General features: G+C 43.0%; 1 protein-coding gene across 4 annotated transcripts in view; it reads left to right on the top strand.

The window, feature by feature from the left end:
* stx16 (syntaxin 16) overlaps positions 1 to 23185 on the top strand; it is a 108453-nt gene that overhangs the window by 52207 nt on the left and 33061 nt on the right. The window contains exon 1 of one of the 4 annotated variants that reach the window (XM_048549725.2): positions 13676 to 13825. The exons of 2 other annotated variants lie outside the window; for them this stretch is intronic. In XM_048549725.2, the coding sequence (XP_048405682.1) occupies positions 13745 to 13825 (81 nt within the window). In that variant the 5' untranslated portion in view covers positions 13676 to 13744. Of the gene's footprint in view, positions 1 to 13675; positions 13826 to 13853; positions 13874 to 23185 lie in introns of those variants that run through there. One more of the 4 variants, XM_059652890.1, reaches the window with a different exon arrangement.

Raw genomic sequence — 23185 nt, 5'->3', positions numbered from 1 at the left:
TCTCAAAGAAACATATACTTCCCCCTTCTTTTCTGGCTCCATTGATCTAACTGATAAGAAGCTTCTCAATTTCTGCTAACTGAATCCTGATGTCTGATACAACCACATCAAAGGGCAGGCTGGATCAAAAGGTGAGGAAGGGCACACACTGCTTGGCATCTCCCAATCTTCCTCTCTCCACATGTTGCCACCTGTGCACATTGTTTTAGCGTGCCGGAGAGGACAGGTGGTGTTCGATTTATATCTCGATAGTCTGCAAAAGAGGGCACAGATATTCGTGGACATTCCCCCAGGGATTTGGAACAGCAATAACATGCTTTTGAAGTGAGAGATGAAAAAGACAAGTTAGAAATCTGTAACAAAAAGAGATGGTGCCAGCAAAGCACATGCAAGTAACCCTATGCTACTGAATGCTCACCATTACAGAAACCATACAAGTTTAATGGGGAGCATCGAGTGGGTTTGACACTGAGCAGACAGCTTTGAGTTGTGTACTCAGTAAAGGAGCCAAATATTTAATGAATGGCTGGCTTCAGAAGTGCAAAGGTGAGAAACTACAGGAGTATTTCTCAGGTAGAAATGAACTCAGTGCAGGGTAAATCCTTTGGAATTAAGAGTCATTATTTCACCACAGTTTAGAGATTGCTGAAGCTACATGAACAGCATATAATGATGGTCCACGTAACAGCAACAGGTACAGATACTGAAGAATTGGTGAAAAATGGTGGTGTGTCTCAGAATAAGAAATGATCCACCCAAAGTATCATTCAATCATGGTGTCAAACTTAAGATAATTGTGGAATCCACGCTGGTTTCATTGAAGTAGGGGAGTACACTATTTTGGCTATAACAGGTTAATAAATGTTGAGTTTCTGCCCAAGATGCCAAGTGTCAAAACTGCTGAGGTTTTGGGAAATCAGTTTACATTTTATGTGTTGTAAGGGGTGTTGATGTCATGTAATGACCAACATTTTATGTCTGAAGAGCTTGAGGTATTTCTAAGTAAGAATGGAATAAAACATGGTCTGGCACCACCACATCATCCAGAATCAACTGTGCTGCAGGAAGAAGTATACAGGTAACCAGCACTGACAGGTATTTTACAACATGAAAAACTAGGCAGTGACTCCTTTCAACAAAGACGAGACAGTCTTCTGTCTCTTTCAAAATAATGCCACAATACGCAACAGATTGCTCACCCTAATAAGTTAATGTTTAAATGCACTTCTAATTTTAAGTCTATTTTGATTACACTTGACATTAAAACCAAAGTAAGTGGAAAGCAAGACAAAGGGAAAATGAGACTCAATACCTGAGGTGTGAAGCTTTGGGAGTTCAGCAGGTAAGAAAATTATACTGAAAAATCATCAATGTGGAAAGATTTGTGATTGGAGTTGTTGTAAAGAGACTGGGTGAATTTGTGCATCCAGTTAAGACTAGACATGGGTTTTGTTAATGCCTCATAGATAATTTACTTAAAAGAGGGAGTCAGATGAAGTCAGAAGTACAAGATCATTTCCAATTCCAGGACAGGTTAAACATTTTTTAAGACTACTTTTTTGAGAAAAAGGCCACTAAATAGTAAAGGTGAAAAATTGAAGACATTTAGTTTAACACTCTACGTTTCAAAATTATACATTAAATAAAGTGCTAACAAAATTAGACAATTCATCTTTGCCTGCATTGTGGATGACCATGTAGGACTATGTGTCAGACTACACTCACTGATTACAGCAGAGAATACTGCACACACTTAAAATAGTATTTGTCAGTGCAGAGAAACCACAATAGTGATAATTCTAGGAAGTTAAGTACATATACCACTGCACGTTTTAAGTTAACTTGATGAAATAAGAAAAATATCTTAAGATAACACAAGGTAATCACTAGATAATAAAATGTGAGGCTGGATGAACACAGCAAGCCCAGCAGCATCTCAGGAGCACTGCTGGGCCTGCTGTGTTCATCCAGCCTCACATTTTATTATCATAAGGTAATCACTGTTTGTTTTTATTAATTTATCTTACATTATTTGATTTTTTGATGATCTGGTAAGGGTTGATCACATTGTAATACTGTCTTTTCATTATGGAGGGGTGAATAAAGTATGTAGTGCCTTGGCTGATTAGAGAAGTTTTCATTGTACGTTAGTCCAGTCCAAAATAGCATGTAAGCTGATTCACACACAGCAAGACCCCACAAACAGCCATGTGCAAAAAGTGGAAAAGCTGTTTATATGATATTTACTGAGCAATACATATTGACTTGCCCATCAGAACTAAATCCCCTGCTCTTCCTTAAAGTACCGCCATTCGGGATCATCCTACATGAGGGGGCAGATGGGGCCTCATTCTGACATCTCAGATGGAGGACAGAGCCATCAATATTTCCTCAATATAAGTCAAGAGTGTCAGGCTGAATTCTTGAGCCATTGTCCTGAAGTGGGACAATTAAGGTGGCTTTAATCAGAAATGTAGAGATGGGATCTCTCCCTGAAAATTGCTGAGGCTGGAGTCAATGAAAAAGATTAATAGGTTTTTAGCAACAACAATAACAACAACACACAAAAACAAAGGCCCAGTGGCCTCCCCTTGTTCTTTGCTTGTGCGTTGATAAGGGCCATCAGCTGCTGCCAGTTCACTCTCTGCTGATGTAAGTTAGAACCTGAAACAAGAACAGAAATTAATGGAAAATCTCAGCAGGTCTGGCAACATCAGTGGACAGAAATCGGAGTTAACATCCAGTGACCTTTCTTCAGAACACTTCTTCAGAATAAATTAAAACTGACCCTGGGGGAAATACAGTGTACACCTCAAAAGCAGCTTTCATTACTCAAGCCTCAGAAAGCCTGGGGAAGCAGTGTTGGAGGAATTTTTGGGACCCATATGTTTCTGAAACCTTGCACTGGAGCCAGAAATGAGCAATGCCGTCAGCTCAGTTTTGGATCGGATTGGACCAAGGTGTAGCTGTATTACATAGGCTGTAACACCAACTGGTTGTACTGTCCTCTGCTGGAAGGAAACAATAGACATACTTAAATATAAACCACCTTGAAACACTGAGCCAACAAAGTTATCTCATGCATCAGGAGATCTACATACACTATTTCTGAGAAGAGAATCCAGTTCCAGATTTTAAACGTCTTGAGTTAAACTGGACTGGAAACATTGAAGGGTCTAGGCCCGAAACGTCAGCTTTTGTGCTCCTGAGATGCTGCTTGGCCTGCTGTGTTCATCCAGCTTCACACTTTGTTATCCTGGAAACATTAATATTGTTTCTCTCTCCACCAATGCTCCTGGATATGCTGAGATTGTCTAGCATCTTTCAGCTTTTATTCCAAGAGACTGGATGTTAACTCTGATTTCTGTCCACTGATGTTGCCAGACCTGCTGAGATTTTCCATCAATTTCTGTTCTTGTTTCAGATTCTAACTTACATAAGCAGAGAGTGAACGGGCAGCAGCTGTTGGCCCTGATGAACATACGAACAAAGAACAAGAGTAGGCCACTGGGCCTTTCGGTCCTGCTCCACCATTCAATAAGACTGTGTCTGATCTGATTTTAGCATCAGCTCTACATTCCTGCATTCACCTTTTGTCCTGATTGGAATAGACAAGTGGAAACTTCTAGGGTAACAACCTAACATTAAAATCCACACTATAATTGAAGGTTGTTGTCTTGCATCTCACCCTGCTGTTATTTACTAAATGTCTCACTGTAGTATGCAGGGGGTTTACTGAAAAGTGACATTAAATCTGTAGGGCATGCTATAGTGATCCCTTTCAAACGAATCAAGTATTTTAGAAGCACCATCGTTCTCGTGATGACAGAAAGATGGCAGCCCCTAGTCATTTACAAGACTGGAGAATCTGCTTTTGTTGGTGGATAATAAAATACTAGATTGGGTACTGAGAGAACTACCTCTCCATCCTCTTTAGAACTATATCACTATTTCTTCACTTCATTGAGCCAACGTCCTGGAACTCACTCCCATACAGTATTCCTGTGGCGATGCCTATGGGTATACCCCATGTACTGGAGCAGTTTGATACGACTGTGTTAAGAGGGGTAAATGGATTCCTTGTTTTGCTCCACTCCTCCACTGGTCAACAACAAAGTGTTAATTTAAAAAGTGAGGTGATGTTGCCAATTATCAGACCGTATAACACTCAGTATCAGAAACATGTCAGCCAGGTTCTAAGTTGTTTTTTTGAAGAGGTAACAGCCAGCGTTAATGAGGGTAATGCTTTTGGAATGGATGTCCATAAGTTATTTGATACAGTACCTCACAATAGTAATCATGTTATAAAAGGTACAGTGGCATCATTGATGCAAAATTGGCTGAGTGACAGATGAGAGTAGCAGTCAATGGATATTTTTAAGGTTGGAGGAAAGTTTGTCGTGGATGTCCCCAGGGTCACCCTTGCTTTTCCTGATGTATATTAATGATCTGGATCTTGGTGTTCAAGGGACAATTCTAAAGTTTGCAGATGACATTAAATTTGGAAAAATTGTAAACAGAGGAGTGGAATTCCAAAAGCACGTTGACAAGTTGGTGGAATAGGTGGCAGATGAAGTTCAATGCAGGGAAGTGTGAGGTGATGCACTCAGTCAGAAGAACTTTGAAAGACGATATAAAACATGGCTAAGATCTCAACTGGAGCATTGTGTACAGATGGTGTCACCTTCTAGGAAAGATGTGAATGCATTGGAGACAGTGCAGGAGTGATTTACAAGACTGGTTCTGTATACGAGAAAACTCAGCTATGAAGACAGATAGAAGTAATTGGGTAATCCAAGAAGGAGGACAGGAGGAAATTGTGGTTGTAGGAGTTGCGCCGTTTTTGTGGTACTTCCAAAGTTGGACCTGATTTCCTCAATTTCTAGGAGCAGTAATTACTGTTTGATACATTGTTGCATCGTTTTGGAACTTTGGGGAAAACAGATCAAAACAACAATGCTTTACAACAAGAGGCAAAGCAGGTACAATGTGGGAGGTGGGGAAAAAAAAGAGCCGTCAACCTGCAAGTCTGCCTGACCAGGCAGTGAACCTTTCACAGTTCTCTGACCTGGCAGTGAACCTTTCACACTAATTGTGTGTTGTTTAGCTCCAAGCATCTCTGGACATCTGAGCTAGGTCTAAGAAAAATAAACAGTGAAATTCACAGCTGACCTCGGAGAAACCTCAGAATGGGGTGCCCACAGCAGGGAAACATCCAAATGTTTTTTATAAGTCTAACCATACTCTTTTTTTTGGAAATCTACAATTGGGAGTCAGGTTTTTTTGTTTGTATGATTTATTGAGATCTGTCTCTGGATTAAACTTTTTTAAAATATAAAACATAGATACCAAGCTACCCTAGAACAGTGTTCATACAGCAGTGAGACTGTATATCGTTAAGGTACAAGATGGCCTTCAGTGGAGCGATGCGCTTTTCTTGTTGGAATGGGAGATTAGGGGGAATTTCAATGTTCCTGATAATTTTGTCTGTACGAACTGTTGTTTGGTTACAAACCCTATTGGTTTGCAACAATCAGTTAGAGTGGCTGTTAGGGGCAATGAGAAATTTACAGCAGCTGGGAGTATGCTGGATGGCAGTTTCAGGAAGGGAGAAAAACCGCAGAAACAGTCGGTTAGATAGATTACCTCCGGGAAAGGTAGGAGAGGGAAATGTAGCACTGACAGCCAGGCACCTGGTACTGAAACTGGCTCTAATGTAACGAGGATTACATCAGGTTCCATGCGATTGATTATGATAGGGGACTCTCTAGTCGGGGTAAAGACAGACATTTCTGTGGCCGGTAATGAGGCTTCAGAATAGTGTGTTGCCTCCTTGGTTCCAAGGTCATGGATGTCTAAGAGAGGGTACAGAATAGTCTCAAAGGGGAGAGAGACCAACAGGATGTCATTGTACGTGTTGGAACGAACAACATAGGAACAGAAAAAGACGAAGTTCTGAGAAGAGAATATAGGAAATTAGGCAAGCAATTGAAATGTAGGTCCTTGACTGTAGTACTATCTGGATTACTCCCAGTGCCATCAGCTAGTATAAGAAGGAATAGGAGGATAGAGTTGATGAATGGGTGGCTGAGGAGCTGGAGCAGGGGAGAAGGATTTACATTTTTGAATCATTGCAAGAGCCTTTTCTGATGAAGGGTCTAGGCCCGAAACGTAGGCTTTTGTGCTCCTGAGATGCTGCTGGGCCTGCTGTGTTCACCCAGCTCCACATTTTGTTGTCTTGGATTCTCCAGCATCTGCAGTTCCCATTATCTCTAATACTAACACAAGTAAGCAGGCAAACCAGGACACCACCATGAAATTACTAGATCTGTGCCTCACAACCCACTTCATCTTCAATGATGGTATATACAAACAAATTAAAAGAACACCAATGGATTCCCAATATCAGGAATAATTGTAGAAGCAGTATTGCAAAGATTAGAACAGACAGTACTCCCCACTATACAACCCAAACTGTGGGTATGATATGTAGATGACACCTTTGTGATTATTAAAGGCACTAAACTAGAAGAAGCCCACCGACACATAAACAACATCCTTACCAGGACAAAATTCCAAAGAAGAAAACAAAAACCGACTTACCTTCCTAGACATAGAATGCAAAAACAACAGAGAACTCCAGACTAGCACAGATAGAAGACTACACATATGGACCAGATACTCAATTACACTAGGAGCCACCCCAACGCCCACAAATGGACCTGCATCAGGACACTATTTAAATGAGCCACAACACACTGCAGCGATCCGGAACTGTGCAAAACACAGTCCTCAAAAGGAACGGATACCCGAAAAGCACAATCCACTGTTACTTCCGAGACAGACCACAACAAGAAGACACAACACGACCAGAATCACTTTTCACCCCACCATACATCAAGGATATTTCAGAGATGACTCACAAGACTACTCAGACCCCTTGTTGTCAAAGTAGCCCACAAACCGACAACCACCCTATGACTGCTACTGATGAACATAAAGGTCCCATACCCAAAACCAGCAAAACTGGGGGAATGTATAAAATACCATACAAGGACTGTGAGAAACATTACATAGGCTAAACTGGAAGAAAATTGACTATACAGATACATGAACACCAAGTAGCCAGCAAAAGAAACAACCAATTCTCACTTGTCTCACTACACATGGACAAAGAGAGACATGAATTCAATTGGGATAACACATCCCTAATCACACAAACCAAACAGAGATATGACGGGGAATTCCTGGAGGCCTGGTATTCCAACAGGAACTCCATTGACAAACACATTGAATTGGACCCTGGGTACAAACCACTGAGAAACAGAACCAGAAGTAATGCCTACCACCCCAGCAAACCGAGGCATATAAATAACAAGTGGGACAGAACACCGACGCTTCACCAGAGGCGCACTGACAATGTTAACAAGCAGGGTGATGAAATGTTTGTGACCAAACCCATCAGCTCGGTGAGCATGTCTACAACCTCATCCACAACCCGAGCTACAAATCTTCTCGAAAACTAACATACTGGTGAGGAGATTTGCTAGAGCTGCTCGAAAGGATTTAAATTAGCAAGTGGAGGAATTTGGCACCCAGACAGACGTGAGAAAAGGGGCCAGTCTGAGACTGGTGCAGTTGAGAAAAGGAGCAAGTCAAACAGTCAAGGCAGGAACAAAGCAGAGATGAGGTACGACTGATAAATTAAACTGCATTCATTTCGATGCAAAAAGCCTCATAGGTAAGAACACAATGCATGGATGAGAATACAGAACTGGGATACCATAGCAATCACAGTGATGTGGCTCAGGACAGACAGGACGGGCAGTTTAATGTTCCAGGGTTAGGTGCCATAGAAATGATAGAAAGGGGGAACTACAGAGGTGGAGGAGCAGCATTTTTGATGAGAGTCAACATTATGGGTCGACTTTGGGAAGATATTCCAGGGACTATGTCCAGTGAAGTTATTTGGATAGAACAGAGTAATAAGAAAAGGAGGATCATCTCTTTGGGATTGTACTAGAGACCTCACAATAGTCTGCAGGAAATTAAGAAGTAAATTTGGAAGGAGATCTCAGTTATCTGCATGAATAATAGGGTGGTAATAATAGAGGATTTTAACTTTCCAAACATAGACTGGGACTGCCAAAGTGTTAGGGAATTGAATGGAGAGGAATATGTTAAGTGTGTACAAGAATATTTTCTTATTCAGTACGTGGATGTACCTACTAGAGAAGGTGCAAACTTGACATTCTCTTGGGAAATAAGGCAAGGCAGGTGACTGAGGTGTCAGTTGGGGAGCATTTTGGGGGAAGTGATCCTAATTCTATTAGTTTTTAAAATAGTCATGGAAAAGCATAGACCAGATCTAAAAGTTGAAGTTCTAAATTAGTGGAAGGCTAATTTTGATGGTATTAGGCAAGAACTTTCAAAAGTTGATTGGGGCGGATATTCTCAGGTAAAGGGATGGCTGGAAAGTCAGAAGCCTTCAAAAATGACATAACAAGAGACCAGAGACAGGATGTTCCTGTTAGGGTGGAGGGCAAAACTGATATGTGTAGGGAATACTGAATGACAAGAGACATTGAGGTTCTGGTCAAGAAAAAGAAGCAAGCATTTGTCAAACCCTAGAGAAGGATAGGGGGAGTAGGAGTATACCTAAGAGGGAAATCAGGAGGGCAAAAAGGGGACATGAGATAGCTGTGACAAATAGGGTTAAGGAGAATCCAGAGGGTTTCTGCAAATACGTTAAGGACAAAAGAGTAATCAGGGAGAGAATAGGGCCCCTTAATGATAAGCAAGGCCACTTATGCATGGAACCGAAGGAGATGGGATGAGATACTAAACAAGTGTTTACTGTGAAAGATATGGAAGCTAGACAACTTGGGGAAATAAATAGTGATATCTTGAAAAGTGACCACATTGACACAGGTGGAGGTGCTGGACATCTTAAAAATGCATAAAGGTGGATAAATCCCCAATGAGCCTGGCATCAGTCATAAGGAAATTCCAGGGAACTATAGACCAGTAAGCCTAGCATTGTCGGTGGGCAAGTTGTTGGAGGGGATTCTGGGGGTCAGAATTTACATTTATTTGGAAAGACAAGGACTGATTAGGGATAGTCAACATGGCTTTGTGTGGGACATCATGCCTCACTAACTTGATTGTGTTTTTTAAAGAAGCGATGACAAGGATTGATGAAGGTAGAGCAGCAGACATTATCTTTATGGACTTCAGTAAGGCATTCAACAAGGTTCTGCATGGTAGACTGGTTAGCAAGATTAGATCACATGGAATACAGGGAGAACCAGCCATTTAGATGCAAGATAACAAGGTGTACAGCAGGATGAACACAGCAGGCCAAACAGTGCCAGAGGAGCAGGAAAACTGACATTTCAGGACGAGACCCTTCTTCAGAAATGGGGGAGGGGAAGTGGTTTCTGGAATAAATAGGGAGAGAAGTGGAGGCGGATAGAAGATGGACAAAGGAAAAGATAGGTGGGCAGGAGACTGACAGGTCAAAGAGGCGGGGGTGGACCCAGTAAAGGTGAATGTATTCGGGGAGTTAGGGAGGGGATAGGTCAGTCCAGTGAGGATGGACAGGTCAAGGGGGTGGGATGAGGCTAATAGGTTGGAGATGGGGTGAGGCTTGAGGTGGGAGGAGGAGATAGGTGGGAGGAAGGACAGATTAGGGAGGCGGGGACAAGCTGGGCTGGTTTTGGAATTCGGTTGGGGGAGCAGAGATTTTGAAGCTTGTGAAGTCCACATTGATACCATTGGGCTGCAGGGTTCCCAAGCAAAATATGAGGTGCTGTTCCTGCAACCTTCGGGTGGCATCGTTGTGGCACACCGCAACTCTCCCATAATTTCTTCGGCCCTGAAACTGCTTAACCATGTTCTGAAGCAAACCAGGTACTACAGCCACATTACCTTATTAATATGCAAAATCGGTTTGAAGGTAGGAGACAGAGAGTAGTGGTGGAGGGTTACTTTTCAGACTGGAGGCCTGTGACCAGCGGTGTGTCACAAGGATCAGTGCTGGGCCCATTGCCTTCTGTTATTTATATAAATGATTTGGATGTGATTATAGGAGTTTGGTTAGTATGTTTGTAGATGATGCCAATATGGGTTGTGTAGCGGACAGTGAAGAAGGTTACCTCAGAATTCAACAGGACCTTGGTCAGATGGGCCAATGGGCTGAGGAGTGGCAGATTGAGTTTAAGTTAGGTAAATGTGAGGTGCTACGTTTTGGAAAGGCAAATCAGGGCAGGACTTAATATGCATAACGGTGAGGTCCTGGGGAGCGTTGCTGAACGAAGAGACTTTGGAGTGCGGGTTCATAGTTCCTTGAAAGTGGAGTTGCAAGTAGACAGGGTAGTGAAGAAGGCATTTGGTACACTTGGTTTTATTGGTCAGTGCATTGAGTATAGGAGTTGGAAAGTCATGTTGCAGCTGTACAGGACATTGGTTAGGTCACTTTTGGAATACTGCTTTCAATTCTGGTCTCCCTGCTACAGGAAAGATGTTGTGAAACTTGAGGTGGTTCAGAAAAGATTTATAAGAATGTTGCCAGGGTTGGAGCCTTTCAGATATAGGGAGAGTCCGAAAAGGCTGTGGCTATTTTCCCTGGCATATCGGAGGCTGAAGGGTGACCTTATAGAGGTTTATAAAATCATGAGGAGCATGGACAGGCTGAATAGTCAAGGTCTTTTCCCCAATGTAGGGGAGTCCAAAACTAGAGGGTGTAGGTTTAAGGTGAGAGGGGAAAGATTTAAAAGGATCCTAATGGGCAACTTTTTCACACAGAGGGTGGTGCATGTATAGAATGAATTGCCAGAGGAAGTGGTGTAGGTTGGTAGAAGTACAATATTTAAATGTATCTGGATGGGTATAGTAATAGGATTGGTTCAGGGGGATATGGACTAGATGCTGGATAATGGGACTGGATTTATTTTGGGTACTCGGTTGGCATGGATGAGTTGGACTGAAGAGTATTTTTCCGTGATGTACATCTCTGTCAGTCAGTGACTGTAAGTTGGAATTGTTTTACTTGGAGGTAAGAAGGCTGAGATCAGATCTGAATGAGGTTTTCAAAATCCTAAGCAGGCTGGAGAGAGCAAATAGTGTGAAGCTGTTTCCACTTGTACTAGAATGAGAGGGCACAGATTTAAAGTGATATGGAAACAAAGCAAGGGTGATGTGAGTAAAAGTTTTTTTACACAGTGAGCAATTAGGGTACGGAATGTGGTATGAGACATTCGACAGTGCATTAGATTGCTTTTTGGGAAGTAATCATACCTAGGGAAATGGGGAAAAGGCATTGACCCTCCAAACAGCATTCCACCTAGATCCAGCACCCCCACCTTATCCCCAAAATGCCACATTTACCACACTAATCCACCTAACCTGCACATATTTGGACTACGGCATGAAACCAGAGCACCCGGAGGAAACCCATGCAACACAGGGAGAACGTGCAAACTCCACACAGACAGTGACCCGAGAACGTAGGTCCCTGGCACTGTATGGCAATAGCACTAACCACTGAGTTGCCCCTTTTTATTCATGGCATATTTAATCTTGAAGAGATCAAAACTCTTTACTATCTTAAAAACTATGTTAATGCATCTGAAAATATTTTGTAACCTCTGTAGTCCATGGACATGTTGAAGAAGATTCTGGTCTCCCACCATTTTCATTCCTGGCTGTAAAAGTGGTTTTCTGTGGGTTGAAATTGAGCTCATGTTCCACCCTGATGGCTCTTGAAGTGGATGTCTTACCAGGCTATATGAGAGGGCAGCCAAGAGTCAGTCACATTGCTGTGGGTCTGGAGTCACATCAAGGCCAGATAAGCCAATGATGGCAGATTTTGTTCTCTAACGGACATTAGTTAAACAGATGGATTTTGACAATTCATGGGCATCACTGAGACTAGATTGAAGCAAATGTATGTTATCTCTGTCAGTTGTAGTGGTCAGATATGAGCCAGTGTTTCCAGAGCTTGGGCTTTTGGATGACTGATCAGTGACACCACCACTAATCCACTGCCTCCCTGAACATATGCTGACTTCCGGTACAGGAGTTGTTAAAAAAATTGATTACTTCATAGGATGCAGGCATTACCCAGCAAGGCCAGCACTTGTTGCCCAATCCTAACTGCCCTTAATATGGCCATTTCAGGAGCAGTTAAGAGTCAACCATCTGCCAACAGTCTGAAGTCACATTGTAAACCAGACCAGGAAGGACAGCAGACTTCCTTCCCTAAAGAACTTTAGTGAACCAGATGGGTTTTTATGACATTCAGTAATAGATATTATGGTTGCTATTAATGAGGCTGACTTCCTATTCCAGATTTTTATTAATTTAATCTAAATTCTGACAACTGCCCTGTCAAGGTTTGAATGCTTGCTCCCTAGATTATAAACTCAAGCCTCTAGATTGTGGTGCTAATGATATTACCAATGCACCACCATCTCCGCAAGCTTGTCAGCGCTGTGGTTCAGTGACCCTTTGAATTCTGTGTCTGATACTACCTCTCTCACTAAAACCCAAAAAAGGAGTGAGGCTCTGAAAGCTTGTGTTTTCAAATAAACCTGTTGGACTATAACACAGTGTCATGTGATTTCTGACCTGATGAAGAGCACACTTCGGGAGGCAAAAACCTAGTGGAATTATTGCTGAATTGTTAATCCAGAGACTCACACAATGTTCCAGGGATCTAGGTCTAAATCCCACCATGGGTGACAGTGAAAATTGAATTCAACAATTTAAAAAAAACTGGAATTAAGAATCTAATGATCACCATGAATCCGTTATCAAATGTCAGGAAAACCCCATCTGGTTCACTAATGTCCTTTCGGGAAGGAAACTGCCATCCTTACCTGGTCTGGCCCACATGTGACTCCAGGCCTATAACAATGGCTGATTATCATAAAAACCCATCTGGTTCACTGAACTTATTTAGGGAAGGAAGTCTGCTGTCCTTTCTGGTCTGGTTTACAATGTGACTTCAGACCTCTGGGTAATTAGGGATGGGCAGTAAATTCTGGTCCAGCCAGTGACAACTTCATCCCATCCATGAATAAAGGAAAAGAAGGCTTCAAGTGAGGCTTAAATAGTATCAGAGATAATGGGAACTGCAGATGCTGGAGAATCCAAGATAATAAAATGTGAGGCTGGATGAACACAGCAGGCCCAGCAGAATCTCAGGAGCACAAAAGCTGACGTTTCGGGCCTAGACCCTTCATCAGAGAGGGGGATGGGGAGAGGGAGAGGCGGACCGGCTCCCCATCCCCCTGTCTCCCTATTTATTCCAGTTCCCTCTCCGATGAAGGGTCTAGGCCCGAAACGTCAGCTTTTGTGCTCCTGAGATGCTGCTGGGCCTGTTGTGTTCATCCAGCCTCACATTTTATCATCTTCAAGTGAGGCTTACTTGGACTGGAGAATTGCGTACTTTCACGATAAGTTGCTTAAAGTTTGATCAGTAGTACCACAGAGACCGAGCCTGAGGCCCACGTACCAAGACTACAGGCCCCGACAGGGAGAATGAGTGCCTCAGCTGAGAAGACATTCACCTCCGGAACCTTTCGCCGAGGTTACAGTCGGTATCTTTAGGCAGTCGGACGCGTTTGTAGTTTCCGGGTGCTGCAGGTTTTCTCTTCCCCGGAGTGGTTTCCGGGTGTTGCAGGCTTTCTCTTCCCCGGGTTGGGGATAGAGGGAGCCGGTTGACTAGGGAGCAGCAGCAATGGCGACCCGCAGTCTGACCGATGCCTATGTGCTGATGCGGAACCGAGCGGCCCAGAGCCGGCAGCTGCTGGCCGAGCAAGTGAGTACAAAGCCGGGACAGGCCGGCGGCGGCAGCAGCGACGCTGCGGTGAGTCCCAGTCCCTGTGTTAGTGTGTGAGCCGGGAGAGGGGAGCAGCAAGCTGGGCGGGCAACCAGGCCTGGCACCGACACTGGGCAATATGACCCATTGAGGCAGAGTCTAATCATAACCCTCCACACCAGAATGTAGGTGTATAGCATTGTTATAGAATCTACAGCTATGGAATATTTTTACATAACTGCTACGTGCTATATGTTATAAAATGTACATGTCATTATACATAATATCATTACAAAGGATCAGGAGTAGGCCATTCGGTGCCTTCACCTGTTGAGGGGTCACAGAGACAGGGGCCAGTTCACTTCATAAGCAACTCACTCAGTCCTGTTTCTTCTTAGCCCAACATTTTCCACACACACACACTCTCTCACTCTCTCTCTCTCTTTCTCTCTTTCCAGATGATCATCTAATTCCCTTCATATAGTCAGGATTGCCTCAGTCTCCGCCTAAATCTCGGGTGGCAACTTCCAGATCCTGACCACCTGTCGCTGAAGAGATGATTTTTTTCCTCCTGTCACCTGTGGTTTCTGTTGTCATTGACCTAAAATCAGTGTCCACTGGCTCACCCTCTTCCTGCCAATCAGAACAGATTTTCCCATCTGCTGTGTCCATACCTTTTGTGATTTTAAACCACATCTGTCAATATTCTCTGCTAGGAAAACTGTCAGTTTCTCAAATTTACCCACATAACTGAAGTTTCTCATCTTTACTATAATGCTCTTAAATCTTTTCTGCACATTCCATGTAAAGTGTAATGCCTAATGTTGTAGACAATATTCTAGTTGAGGCTGATCCTAAGTTGTTATAAAGGTCCACAATAGCATCCTTGCTTTTAGACTCAATGCTTTCACTTATAAAACTTATTTCACTTATAAAACTTGCTTTATTTCACCACATCCCACCTGCAGTGATTCATCCGTATAAACCCCAGGTTCTATGCCACGTCTTGAACTGTATTCTTTTTGTTATACTTCCCCTTGTTTTTACTCATACTAGATGTATTTTTCTTTTCTGCATTAAATACCATTTGCTGTTTGTTGGTGTATTTCACCAGTCATGTCCTCTTGATTTATTCTGCTCACAATTCATTATACTCACGCATTTTGTTATTTGGCACCCCCACTTTGTCCAGTCTAGAAAACAACTGTTCCCCACAATTAATTCCTGTCACGAAGCCAACTTTGTGCACATGCTGTCACTGACCCTTACTTTGACTTTGCTTTAACTTGGACTATAGCATTTTTACAATACTGAGTTAAGTAGCAGATGGCAAATGCTTATGAAAACATAGTTGTAGTGTCACATCAACGTTGTATTGTCCTGTATTCTCTAATCTCTTCTGTTTACTCTGAACCTTCAACCTTGTTCTAGGTTGTATTATCCATATGACACAAAATACGCATGGTGGCTCGATGGTTAGCACTGCTGCCTCAGCGCAAAGCACCTGTGTTCAGTTCCACCTTCGGGTAACTGTCTGTGTGGAGTTTGCACATTCTCCCTGTGTCTGCGTGGGTTTCCTGAGTGCTCCGGTTTCTACCCACAGCCCAAAGATGTGCAGGTTGAGGTGGATTGGCCATGCTAAAGTTCCCACAGTGTTCAGGGATTTGTAGATTAGTTGGGTTATTGGGGAATGGGTCAGGGTGGGTTGCTATGAAGGTTGTGGACTTGTTGGGCTGAAGGGCCTGTTTTCACACTTGGGATTCTGTGATTTCTGAGATTTCATTCATTCGTGGGTATTGCCAGCATTTAGTGTTAATTCTTAATTTCTTGAGGAAGTTGAGTCAGTTATCTTGCTAAGGGCGTTAGTGAACTGGATGGTTTATATTGCAACTATCAACGTGGTCACAGATTATGTACTCCTGGCAAATGTGGCTCATCAATATTAATCAACATTATCTGGATATCATTAGGCTAGCTTTTATTCCAGATTTTTATTGATTTCAAATCAGACCATCTAGCATGGTGGGATTCAAACTCATGCCAAGCGGAGGCTTAGGGACAAGGCTTTGCAGAACACCTACGCTCGGTTCGCAATAAACAACTGCACCTCCCAGTGGTGAACCATTTCAACACCCCCTCCCATTCCTTAGACGACATGTCCATCCTTGGCCTCCTGCAACCCGAAGGTTGCAGGAACAGAAACGCGTGTTCCGCTTGGGAACCCTGCAGCCCAAGGGTATCAATGTCGATTTCGCCAGCTTCAAAGTCTCCCCTCCCCGCAACTGCATCCCAAAACCAGCCCAGCTCATCTCCGCCTCCCTAACTTGTTCTTCCTCTAACCTATCCCCTCCTCCCACCTCAAGCCGAACCTCCATTTCCTACCTACTAACCTCATCCTGCGCCTTGACCTGTCCGTCATCCCTGGACTGACCTATCCCCTCCCTACCTCCTCAACTCTACTGGCTCCGCCCATTTAACTTGTCTGTCTGCTCTACACCTATCTTCACTATCCATCTTCGATCTGCCTCCCCCTCTCTCCCTATTTATTTCAGAACCCTTTCCCCCTACCCCTTTTCTGATGAAGGGTCTAGGCCCGAAACGTCAGCTTTTGTGCTCCTAAGATGCTGCTTTGCCTGCTGCATTCATCCAGCTTCACACTTTGTTATCCCTAGATTGTTAGCTTGGGTTCTGTTTTTTCAGTCTGCTGACTTGACCATGACATTTTTTACCATCTGGGAACTCTGACTTTATTTCAGCTACCTTATCCCCTTGTGGAAATGGACTGTGACTGTACCTATACCATCTCCTCTTTACATTGTTACGCTGTTTTGTATGTCAGTCTTTTTGGTTCAAGTTCATTTTAATTCCATTAAAGGTGTTCCTGTTCCAATTAATTATTTGTTCCACTGAATCGATCCCTGCCTTTCCTCATAGACAATGTAAATCTTGTGATACTACAGACATGTCTTGTAAGCATTCTCCTACTGGCACTTGTACCATCTCATTCCCTAAATCCACACCAAGCATTTGAGCACTTGGCCTGACACTTATGACAGTTCACGTGCTCATCCACATTCTTTGTAATGTTTGTGATGTTCCCCACTTTGCCCAGGGTGAACTATTTCAGATTCTCAGATAACAAGGTGCAGAGCTGGGTGAACACAGCAGCCCGAGCAGCATCTTAGGAGCAGGGAAACTGACGTTTCGGGCCTAAACCCTTCATCAGAAATGGGGAGGTGGGGAGAGGACTCTGAATTAAATCGGGAGAGAGGGGGAGGCGGATAGAGGAGAAGAAAGCTGGAGAGGAGACAGACAAGTTAAGGAGGCGGGGATGGAGCCAGTAAAGGTGACTGTAGGTGGGCAGGTAGGGAGGAGATAGGTCAGTCCATGGAGGACAGACAGGTCAGTAGTAGGTAGGAAATGGAGGTGCGGCTTGAGATGGGAGGAGGGGATAGGTGAGAGGAAGTACAGTTTAGGGAGGCGGGGATGAGCTGAGCTGGTTTCGGGTGAGGTGGGGGAGGGGAGAGGAGATTTTGAAGCTCGTGAAATCCACATTGATACCGTTGGGCTACAGGGTTCCCAAGCAGAATATGAGTTGCTGTTCCTGCAACCTTCAGGGGGCATAGTTGTGCCACTGCATGAGGACCAGGATGGACATGTCATCTAAGGAACGAGAGGGGGTGTTGAAATGGTTCGGGACTGGGAGGTGCAGTTGATTATTGCGAACTGAGTGTAGGTGTTCTGCAAAGCGATCCACCTTGGTTTCCCCAATGTAGAGGAAGCCACACCCGGTGCAGCGGATGCAGTATGCCACATTGGCAGATGTGCAGGTGAACATCTGCTAGATGTGGAAAGTCTTCTTGGGGCCTGGGATGGGGGTGACTGAGGAGGTTTGGGGGGGCGTGTAGCACTTCCTGCGGTTGCAAGGAAAAGTGCCTCTCCCCCTCTCCCTATTTATTTCAGAACCCTCTTCCCCTCCCCTATTTCTGAAGGGTCAAGGCCCAAAACATCAGCTTTCCTGCTCCTAAGACGCTGATTGGCCGGCTGTATTCGTCCAGCTCTACACCTTGTTATCACGAATTCTCCAGCATCTGCAGTTCCTACTATCTCTATTTCAGATTCTCACCATCTTCTGGGTGAAAAAAATTTCCTCTAATCATCCTGCCTTTCAGCTTACAAATATTCCCCCTTGTTTTATATATATATTTGCATCTTTGATTGGGGATTTTATTTCAAAAGCTCATGTTTAGTGGTTTAATTCTGCTTTGACAATGGTGTAATTAATAACTTTTATGAAAATTTGAGCAAAGCAGCATTTCCCTTCTGTGGAGCCCCTCATTTGTAGAAGTGGCAGATTGCTTTTTCCCTCGAGTCTGTAAGGTAAAGACGATTTATGTGCAGGGTGATTTGCAAATAACTACATTTGCTGCGAGTACATAACATATTAGGAGCAGGAGCAGGAGCAGGACATGGAGCTCCATATATCTGCCCCACTATTATGTAAAATCATGTCTGTTCTGCCCCGGCCTCAATTCTTTTTTCACGTCAGCTCTTCATAGCCCTGAACTCCTCTATTCCAAAATTGACCTACCTCTCTGTTAAATACTTTGTGTTCTAGTTTCCACAACTCTTCACTACTGTCCAGGGAAATAAATTTTTTTGTAGCTCCGTTTTAAAGAAGGATCCCCCCCTTACTCTGTGGCTATGTCCCTTAGTTCAAGATTCCTCCACATTTATGTTTCAGGCTCCTTCAGAATCTTGTGTGTTTCAATTCATTATTTGGGACTTCAGTAAATAGATTCTGAGTTAACATCATAATGATATACCGGAACTAAGTTTTTTTGAAAAATTATATCAAACTGTAAATTAAGATTTTTGGTCTCCTATTTAAAGTGTTAGGGAGAGTTGGTTGAGAGTTGAAACTGTCCATGTGTGTGGTGTGATGATACTAATGGCTTTGAGAGTTGTATTTTGTCCTGGTTTTCTTTAATGAAGAAAGATTGAGACAGTGGTAGCGAGCAGTCTGCTCAAAGCCATTAAAGTAAACAGCTTGTGAGGTCTTGTTTTTTTAATAAGTTGGAACAGTAGAAGGAGCCTGAATGGGTAGGGTCAAGATTGCACTTAACTAGATTTTATTTTAGTTTTAGCCTTAAGTAGCAGTTGCTGGGATCTTGAAGCTGGATGTGGAAGCTGTTTTTCCCCTCTGTCTCATTGCTAAAAGCTGAGCTTCTCTTCCTGCTGCTGGACTTGCATGTGAGATGGTCTATTTTACTGAATTTGCCTTTGCCAAGGGTGTGTTTATAGGATGTTACTATATTGGAACAATTACTGTTTAGCAGTTAAATAATCTATCATTCTGTTAAGTTTTCCAATACAGTTGTTATTCCAATTCTTTCTTTTGTATTTTAACTATAATGTAACTAAAAACCGGTAAAAGCCAGAAGTCAAATGACACCAGCTTATAGTCCAGGTTTATTTGAAATCACAAGCTTTTGAACTGTAGCCCCATCATCAGGTTCCGTAATCCACATTTTAGAAGGGATGTGATAGCATGGGAGAGGGAATAGAGGAGACTTAACAGGATTTTTTGGGCTAGAGAGCCTCAGTTATGAAGAAAGATTGGACAGATGTGTTTGTTTATTTTAGAGCAGAGGAGACTGAAGGGGGAAATGTTTGAGCTGCATAAAATTATGAAGCGCAGATAGGAAGGAATTTTTCCCTTTGGTGGAGGGATCAATGACCAAGGGGCATAGAATTAAGGTAAAGAACAGGAGGTTTAGATGAGATGTGGGGAGACATTTTTTTTCAAACAGAGAATGGCAGGAATCTGGAGCACACTGCCTGTAAGGGTGGTAGAGGCAGAAATCCTCATAACATTGAATAAGTGTTTAGATGTGCACATGTGATGCCAAGGCAAACATAACTATGGACCAGTGCTAGAAAATGGGATTAGAATAGTTGGGTACGATATGGTGTAGAGCTGCAGGAACACAGCAGGCCAGGCAGCATCAGAGGAGGAAAGTTGATGTTTCAGGTTGGGACCCTTCTTCAGGGAAAAATAAGGGGTTGCAAACCAAAATGTCAGCTCGCCTGCTCCTCTGATGCTGCCTGGCCTGCTGTGTTCGTCCCAGCTCCATACTGTGTTATCTCTGACTCTAGCATCTGCAGTTCTTGCTATCCCTTAGAATAGTTAGGTGGTTGTTTTTGAGTTATGCAGACTTGATGGACTGAATGGCCTGTTTCTGTGCTGTAAATTGTGATGACTTGACGACCCTAACCCCACAAATATATTCTGTTTCTTTTGCTTGTGTGTTTATCCAGCTTCTCCTTAGCAGTTCCCAATGGTGGTAAGTTTCATATTTTAACCACTCTCCAGATGAAGAAGTTTCTCTTGAATTCAATATAATTCATTACTTGATTTATTAATGACTCCTATGCCCTTGCTTCTGGTCTTGCTTGCAAGCAGAAGCATCTCCTCTCCATTTATCCTGTATGTATGTCGTTTTGAAGTCTACATAGCCCATCCTCCCCTTGTTCTTTCTTTGAGATAAGAATGCCCAATTGTTCAGTTTTTCATGATGTGTGTAATCTCTCAGTTCTGGCATGGTTTTAGTAATTCTTTTTCTGCATCTCACCAGAGTCCCATTTCCTCTTCATGATTTGAAGATTACTTACAATATTTTTACTAGTTCATCCCAGCATATGGATTTAAACAATGGTAGTCATGGGTTTTATCACTTCGGGTCATCCCAAACTGCTACACACAGCTAATGACGTACTTTTGAAGCGTAGTCATTGTTGCATTGTAGGAAATATGCCAGCCAAATTATGCACAGCAAGCTCCCACAAACAGCAATAAGCTGTTGGCTGGATTATCTATTTCAGTGACATTTGTTGAATGTGGACAAACATTGGCACATGGAGTGGCAGGAAGAGTGGCTGATATTTTACTGATTTCTTCATCTCTAGCCCAGTGTGCTGATAACAGTTGGAAATATCTGTGTGTCAACTGTGTTGTCTGGTTCTGTTTTAAATGAGTTACAGAAAACTCCAATTAGAATGTTATGAATGAATTTGCCCAGGTGTCCCACAGTACCAAAGCAGTCAAATCAATACCAACACAAGTTGATACCAAAGCAAAACATTCCCCGCTTCACTCAGAACAAAATTACAATAAATTTTAATTCTAAACATACTACGTTTACAAGTGTCGGCTCCTCCACCACCAACGCTCAGTAGTAACAGTCTGTACCATCTACAAGATACACTGCAGAAATTCACCAAAGATATTCAGACAGCACCTTCCAAACTCATGACCACTTCCATCTAGAAGGCCAAGGGCAGTAGATGCATGGCAATACCACCACCTTCAAGTTTCCCTCCATCCTGACTTGGAAATACGTCGCTGTTCCTTCACTGTCACTGGGTTGAAATTTTGGAATTCCCTTCCTAAGGGCATTGTGGGCCAACCTACAGGTGGGCTGCAGTGGTTCGAGAAGGTAGTTCACCACCACCTTCTCAAGGGCAATTAGGGACGGGCAATAAATGCTGGCCCAGTCAGCGATGCCCATGTCACATAAATGAATCAAAAGAATCCCTAATCCTCTTTGGCTGCTTACGGTTACAATCCTTCCTGAGTCTCTTGTAAATTTACACAGTCACTGTCTCTCCCTCTGTCCCTCTGGATGGTCAGCTGTTCTCTGCTTGTTGCCATGCTGGTTTTCTCAGAAGGCCTCGGACAATGCCACGGGCAATCCCAAGAGAGAGGTCTGCAGGTGAACTCTGCTTTTATACCTTTTAGATGGTCGTCTGGAACTTTCTGTAGTTCTGACCATTCAGGGAAATACCCTTAATAGTTTGAAACAAGAGAGTGATAGGAAGAACTACAGATGCTGGAGTCAGAGAAAACACAGTATAGAGCTGGAGGAACATAGCAGACATGGCAGCTTCAGAGAAGCAGGAAAGTTGATGTTTTGGGTCTGGACCCTTCTTTGGTCCTGACCTGAAACATCAACCTTCCTATTCCTCTGATGCTGCTTGACCTGCACTGCTGCGTCAGATACATACAGTGTTATCTCTGACTCCAACGATGGCAGTTCTTACTAGCTCTTAATCATCCGGATGGCATGATACCATTAAGTTTCTTCGTGCAGCAAGACCGGTGCCTTTCTGTCTGGGCTGTCGTTTGTTTAGTGGATAAGTTATAGTATCTGTGCAGATTAACTGTTGCCTTTTACATTATGCTGATAACATTAGCACATGGCTGCTGTGTTTGCACTGTGCCTGGAGTGTTGGTTTTGTGATTTCAGAGTTTTACTTGGCCAAAGTACCCAGCATACTTTGCCATTCAGCCAAGTTGGCAATCTGGCTGCTACAAGTGTTAACCAATATTGGGCGTTTCAGGGAGGAGCAAACTGCCGTTGTCTCAAACTTGCTGATTACAAAACTGTGCCAGATTTGTCTGCCCAGATTTTGCAAGAAGCCAGGAGACAAACCAATTTATTCCAAAAAAAGGAGCCATTATTTTCCTCTGCATATTATGAATTGGTCACCGAAGGAACAATGTAACATAGCTTTCTGCAGTTCCAAGCATTTCGAGTTAAAAGGGGGATTCTAAATCATGGTACTTTTCATCAAAGGTGCAAACAGATCTCTCAAGGCAACTTCTTTAGTATAAGAGGTTGATGCTCCCGCTGAATGGATATTCTGTTCTTAATGGATTATCAGTTAATGCAAAAGTTTTAATTGTTAAAGGCTGGTTTGTAGCTAAGAGGGATAGCAGTACCACATATAACGCAGTAATGTCTGCCCAACAACAGCTTTTATCACAATATTAGTAGTGAAATCATGTCAGTATTGTTGTGTCTTCTCTGAGAATGTGTCATGGCAGCTTTGAGATCAGGGTTAAAACCTAGCTCCGCCCAGAAGTACCTATAACCTTGAACAGTAAAAGCTGAATTAAAAACACAAAATGCTGGTTAAAGCTCAGACCTGAAATGTTAATTCTTTCTTTCTCTCCAAGGATGGTGTGCTAACCTGATATCTTTTTTTCCCAGCATTTTGTTTTATATTTGACCAATATATCTAATACTTTGCCAGGAACCTGGCCCATGCCCTCGCTACCTTGCCCATGACCTTTATTACTGCTTTCAATTCTTGACCTCTGAACCTACCGAGAAATTTAAAACCTATCAGTAAAAATGCTAACATGACAAAAAATTATAGAATTATGGAGTATCATTGAATGACAGTGCAATAGAACTAGGAAATCTACATTAGGTAAGACATTTGGGTTTGGTAGAAATGTTGTGTGGTAGTTAATTCCTCAAGATGATTATTCAGTGACCCCCTACTGATCGG

This window comes from Stegostoma tigrinum, chromosome 19 (assembly GCF_030684315.1).
Source record: "Stegostoma tigrinum isolate sSteTig4 chromosome 19, sSteTig4.hap1, whole genome shotgun sequence".
Taxonomy (NCBI): Eukaryota; Metazoa; Chordata; class Chondrichthyes; order Orectolobiformes; family Stegostomatidae; genus Stegostoma; species Stegostoma tigrinum.
This window is presented reverse-complemented; position numbering and strand designations above follow the sequence as displayed.